Genomic DNA, 6,031 nt, shown 5'->3' on the forward strand with positions numbered 1-6,031 from the left:
GACCACGGGACCCGGAGCCGGATTGGTCACAGAGCCCCCCCCCGAGCCCCGGTGAGCACCGAAGCAGGACCGGGAGTGACCGCAGAGCTCGGAGCCCCGGTGGTCACAGAACCCGGACCGGGGGCAGTCACACGGACCGGGAGTGACCACAGGAAACCGGACCGGGGCAGGGTCACACAGACCGGAGTGACCACGGAACCGGGACCAGGAGTGACCACAGGAACCGGACCGGGGCAGGGTCACACAGACCGGGAGTGACCACAGGAACCGGGACCAGGGGTGACCACAGGAACCGGACCGGGGTTGGTCACGGAGCTCGGAGCAGGGGCGGTGACCACGGAACCGGGACCGGGGCGGTGACCGCAGAGCTCAGGCCAGGAGTGACCGCAGAGCTCGGAGCCCCGGTGACCACGGAGCTCGGACCGGCGGTGGCCGCAGGTGAGGGGGGACACAAAGGGAGGGCTGGTGGGTGGTCCCTGGTGTCCCCCGGTGTCCCGCTTTGTCCCACAGGTGTCCCACTGTCCGTCTGTCCCCATGACCGTCACCTACGCGTCCCGGTGTCCCTCAGGTGTCCCTCAGGTGTCCCTCAGGTGTCCCTGTGTCCATCCGTCCGTCCCCATGACCGTCACCTACACGTGCCTGTGTCCCTCAGGTGTCCCCTCAGGCGTCCCTCAGGTGTCCGTCTGTCCGTCCGTCCGCCCCCATGAGACCGTCACCTTCACGTGCCTGTGTCCCTCAGGTGTCCCTCAGGCGTCCCTCAGGTGTCCGTCTGTCCGTCTGTCCCCATGACTGTCACCTACACATGCCTGTGTCCCTCAGTGTCCCTCAGGCGTCCCTCAGGTGTCCCGTCTGTCCGTCTGTCCCCATGACCGTCACCTACACGTCCCGCGTGGCCACCGCGCGCTTCGGGGGCTTCTCGCGGCTGCTGCTGCTGTGGCGCGGGAGCATCTACAAACTGCTCTACGGGGAGCTGCTCCTCTTCCTCACCGCCTACCTGGGGCTCAGCCTGCCTACCGGTGACACCGGGGGGGACACCGGGACATTGGGACAAGGGGGGACACCGGGACATGGGGACACCGGGGGGACAATGGGCACGGGGGACACGGGGACACCGAGACATGGGAGACAATGGCGGGGAGCAGGGACACGGGTTCACGGTGGGACACGGGACACCGGGACACGGAGGGGCACAGGGACACGGCGGGGGACACGGGGACGTGTAGGGGCCGGTGATGGGGACAGACGGACAGGGACAGGACAGGGACAGGGCGGTGACACGGCCGGCGTCCCGCCAGGTTCCTGCTGTCCGAGGAGCAGCGGCGCCTCTTTGAGAAGCTGGTGCTGTACTGCGACAAATCGGCCGAGCTGATCCCCGTGTCCTTTCGTGCTCGGTGAGAGCCGGGACCGAGCCGGGACCACCCCCGGGACCCCCCCCGGGGACCCCCCCCGGAACCCCCAGGACCATCCCCAGGACCACCCTCGGGATCCCCACAACTTCCCCATTCCCCCCAGTGTCCCTCCCAATGCTCCCAGTTCTCCCAGTGCCCCCAATTCCCCTACCAGTGCCCCTCTCGGTGCTCCCTGTCTTCCCGTACCTCCCAGTTGTCCCAGTACCCCTCCCCTTTCTCTCCCATTCCCCCCAAGTGCCCCCATTTCCCCCATTCCCCCAGTGCCCCCATTCCCCCAGTGCCCCCCGTTTCCCCCATTCCCCCCAGTTTCCCCATTCCCCCATTCCCCCCACCCCCCCCATTCCCCCATTCCCCCCATTCCCCCCATTCCCCCATTCCCCCCTTTCCCCCAGTGCCCCCATTCCCCACATTCCCCCATTCCCCCCAATTTCCCCCATTCCCCCCAGTCCCCCCGTTACCCCATTCCCCCCATTCCCCCCATTCCCCCCATTCCCCCATTCCCCCATTCCCCCCCATTCCCCCATTCCCCCATTCCCCCCATTCCCCATCCCCCCATTCCCCCATTCCCCCATTCCCCCATTCCCCCATTCCCCCCATTCCCCCCATTCCCCCATTCCCCCCATTCCCCCATTTCCCCATTCCCCCATTCCCCCCATTCCCCCCACTCACCCATTCCCCCCATTCCCCCCCGTTACCCCCATTCCCCCATTTCCCCATTCCCCGCAGGTTTTTACGTGGCGCTGGTGCTGGCGCTGGAGGGCTGTGGGGGCAGTTCGGACGGTGCCGGCCCCGGACGGGGCTCATGGTGGCCGTGGGCAGCAGCGTGAGGGGCTCGGACGCGCGGGGGCGGCTCCTGCGCCGGACGCTGCTGCGCTACGGGAGCCTGGCGGCGCTGCTGGTGCTCAGGGCGGTCAGCACGCCCGTGTACAAGAGATTCCCCACACACTGACCAACTGGTAAGGCCTGAGTGACCGCGAGTGACGTGGGTGACCGTGTGAGTGACCGGTGAGTACCGCTGTGAGTGACCATGACTGACTCAGAGTGACCATTGAGTGACCGCTGAGTGACCACTGAGTGACCACTGAGTGATTGTGAGTGACCGCTGAGTGACCACTGAGTGACCATTGAGTGACCGCTGAGTGATTGTGAGTGACCGCTGAGTGACCACTGAGTGACCATTGAGTGACCATTGAGTGATTGTGAGTGACCAGGGAGTGATTGTGAGTGACCACTGAGTGACCATTGAGTGATTGTGAGTGACCACTGAGTGACCATTGAGTGACCATTAAGTGATTGTGAGTGACCAGGGAGTGACCAGGGAGCGACCATGGGCACAGGGACTGCCTGGAGAGTGACCACTGAGTGACCAGGGAGTGACCACTGAGTGATGTGAGTGACCACTGAGTGACCACTAAGTGATTGTGAGTGACCAGGGAGTGATTGTGAGTGACACTGAGTGACCATTGAGTGACTGTGAGTGACCACTGAGTGACCAGGGAGTGACCAGGAGCGACCACTGAGTGATGTGAGTGACCATTGAGTGACCACCGAGTGACCACCGACCACGTGGGTGGGCCCAATGAGTGACCAGTGATGTCACCAGGGTGTCAGGGCAGTGCGGGGTGATGTCACAGCTCGGGGGGGGGGTGTGACGTCATCATTCAGTGGGTGATGTCACAACTCAAGAGTGACGTCATTGCTCAGGTGTGACGTCATTGCTCAGTGGTGTTGTCATTGCTCAGGTGTGACGTCACGGCTCAGGTGTGACGTCACGGCTCAGGGATGACGTCATGGCTCAGGAGTGACATCATTGCTCAGTGGTGATGTCATTGCTCAGGAGTGACGTCATTGCTCAGGTGTGATGTCACGGCTCAGATGTGATGTCACGGCTCAGGGATGACGTCATTGCTCAGTGGGTGACATCACAGCTCAGGGGGTGATGTCACAGCTCGGGGTGACCGTCACGGCTCAGGGGGTGACATCATCGCTCAGCAGGGTGACGTCCACAACTCAAGAATGCCGTCATCACCCAGGGGGTGACGTCACAGCTCAGGGATGACATCACAACTCAGGGGGGGTGACGTCACGGCGCAGGGGGTGACGTCACGGCTCAGGGATGACATCACACCTCAGGGGGGGTGACGTCACGGCTCAGGGGGTGGACGTCACACCCCGGCGATGACGTCACCGTCCCCGCAGGGTTCCTGACGCGCGAGGAAGCGGCGCCGGCTCGAGGCTCTGCGCTCTCCCTACAACAAGTTCTGGGTGCCGTGCGTGTGGTTCGGGGCGCTGGCGGGCGGGGGCGCGGCAGGAGGGGCGCATCGGGACGACTGCGCGCTCAAGCTGCTCATGGAGGTACCCCCGGGACCCCCCCAAATCCCTCTGAGCCCCCCTAAACCCCCCTGAACCCCTCTAAACCCCCCTGTGCACTCAAGCTGCTCATGGAGGTACCCCGGGACCCCCCAAATCCCCTCTGAGCCCCCCTAAACCCCCTGAACCCCTAAACCCCCCTGCGCGCTCAAGCTGCTCATGGAGGTACCTGGGACCCCTGGGACCCCCCCAAACCCCCCCTAAACCCCCCCCGAACCCCTAAACCACCCCTGAACCCCTAAACCCCCCTGTGCGCTCAAGCTGCTCATGGAGGTACCCCCGGGACCCCTGGGACCCCCCCAAACCCCCCCTCAACCCCCCCCCCCCTAAACCCCCCTAAACCATCCCAAACCCTCAGAGCCCCAGACCCTCCCTGGGATCCCCTAAACCACCCCTGGGACCCCCCTGGGACCCCCCCAAAACCACCCCAAAACCTCTCCTGAGATCCCCCTGGGACCCCCAGGACCCCCTGAACCCCCCGGGACCCCCTGAGGACCCCCCCGACCCCCCCCCCTCCAGAGCTGAACCGGTTCCGGGCCCACTGCAGCCTCCTGTTCCACTACGACTGGATCAGCGTCCCCCTGGTGTACACACAGGTGGGCACTGGAGCACTGGGAGGGACTGGGAGGGACTGGTGAAACACACAGGTGGGCATTGGGAGGGACTGGGAGGGACTGGGGGACAGTGAAGGGCACCTGAGGGGAGTGAGGGCACATCTGGGACAGGGCTGAGGACACCTGGGGACACCTGAGGGACACCTGAGGGACACCTGGGGACACCTGGGGACACCTGTGGGGTGAGGGCGGATGCACGGAGGCGACGCGGGGGTGACAGCGGGCGCCACTCACCCCAGCCTGGTGTTGTCCCCCTGCCCAGGTGGTGACAGTGTCCCCGTGTCCCCCAGGTGGTGACAATGTCCCCGTGTCCCCGTGTCCCCCCAGGTGGTGACAATGTCCCCGTGTGTCCCCAGGTGGTGACAATGTCCTCGTGTCCCCAGGTGGTGACAATTGTCCCTTGTCCCCGTGTCCCCCAGGTGGTGACAATGTCCCCCTGTCCCCCAGGTGGTGACAATGTCCCGTGTGTCCCCCAGGTGGTGACAATGTTCCCCGTGTCCCCAGGTGGTGACAATGTCCCTGTGTCCCCCCAGGTGGTGACAGTGTCCCCTTGTCCCCATGTCCCCCAGGTGGTGACAGTGTCCCTGTGTCCCCGTGTGTCCCCCAGGTGGTGACAATGTCCCCGTGTCCCGTGGGTCCCCAGGTGGTGACAATGTCCCCGTGTCCCCGTGTCCCCCAGGTGGTGACAGTGTCCCTGTGTCCCCCAGGTGGTGACAATGTCCCCGTTCCCCCAGGTGGTGACAATGTCCCCGTGTCCCCAGGTGGTGACAATGTCCCCGTGTCCCTGTGTCCCCCAGGTGGTGACAATGTCCCCGTGTGTCCCCCCAGGTGGTGACAATGTCCCCGTGTCCCCCAGGTGGTGACAATGTCCCCGTGTCCCCCAGGTGGTGACAATGTCCCCGTGTCCCCGTGTCCCCCCAGGTGGTGACAATGTCCCCATGTCCCCCAGGTGGTGACAATGTCCCCGTGTGTCCCAGGTGGTGACAATGTCCCCGTGTCCCCAGGTGGTGACAATGTCCCCATGTCCCCCAGGTGGTGACAATGTCCCCGTGTGTCCCAGGTGGTGACAATGTCCCCGTGTGTCCCCAGGTGGTGACAATGTCCCTGTGTCCCCCCAGGTGGTGACCATCGCCGTTTTACACCTTTTTCCTCACCTGCCTGGTGGGGCGGCAGTTCCTGGACCCCGCCCAGGGCTACCCCGCGGCACGAGCTGGACCTGTGCGTGCCGTGTTCACCCTGCTGCAGTTCTTCTTCTACGTGGGCTGGCTCAAGGTACACCCGGGCACACCTGGGCACAGCTGGGTACACCTGGGGCACACCTGGGCACACCTGGGCAACCCACCTGGGCACACATGGGCACACATGGGTACAGCTGGGTACAGCTGGGTACACATGGGATACACCTGGGGATACACCTGGGCACACATGGGCACACCTGGGCACACATGGGTACAGCTGGGTACACCCGGGATACACCTGGGATACACCTGGGTACAGCTGGGTACACATGGGATACACCTGGGCACACCCGGGCACACCTGGGTACAGCTGGGCACACCTGGGTTCAGCTGGGTACACATGGATACACCCGGGCACACCTGGGCACACCTGGGGCACACATGGGGATACACATGGGGC

The 6,031-nt window shown here is 64.6% G+C and overlaps 1 protein-coding gene across 1 annotated transcript in view; it reads left to right on the top strand.

The window, feature by feature from the left end:
* The first annotated feature begins 865 nt into the window (after positions 1 to 865).
* Positions 866 to 6,031, top strand: part of BEST2 (bestrophin 2) — a 5,731-nt gene continuing 565 nt past the window's right edge. The window contains 8 exon segments of the mRNA XM_054518125.1: positions 866 to 1,004; positions 1,007 to 1,016; positions 1,296 to 1,384; positions 2,168 to 2,351; positions 3,586 to 3,628; positions 3,630 to 3,764; positions 4,301 to 4,375; positions 5,483 to 5,665. Of these exon segments, the coding sequence (XP_054374100.1) occupies positions 866 to 1,004; positions 1,007 to 1,016; positions 1,296 to 1,384; positions 2,168 to 2,351; positions 3,586 to 3,628; positions 3,630 to 3,764; positions 4,301 to 4,375; positions 5,483 to 5,665 (858 nt within the window).

Source organism: Molothrus ater, chromosome 36 (assembly GCF_012460135.2).
Source record: "Molothrus ater isolate BHLD 08-10-18 breed brown headed cowbird chromosome 36, BPBGC_Mater_1.1, whole genome shotgun sequence".
In the NCBI taxonomy this organism is placed as follows: domain Eukaryota; kingdom Metazoa; phylum Chordata; class Aves; order Passeriformes; family Icteridae; genus Molothrus; species Molothrus ater.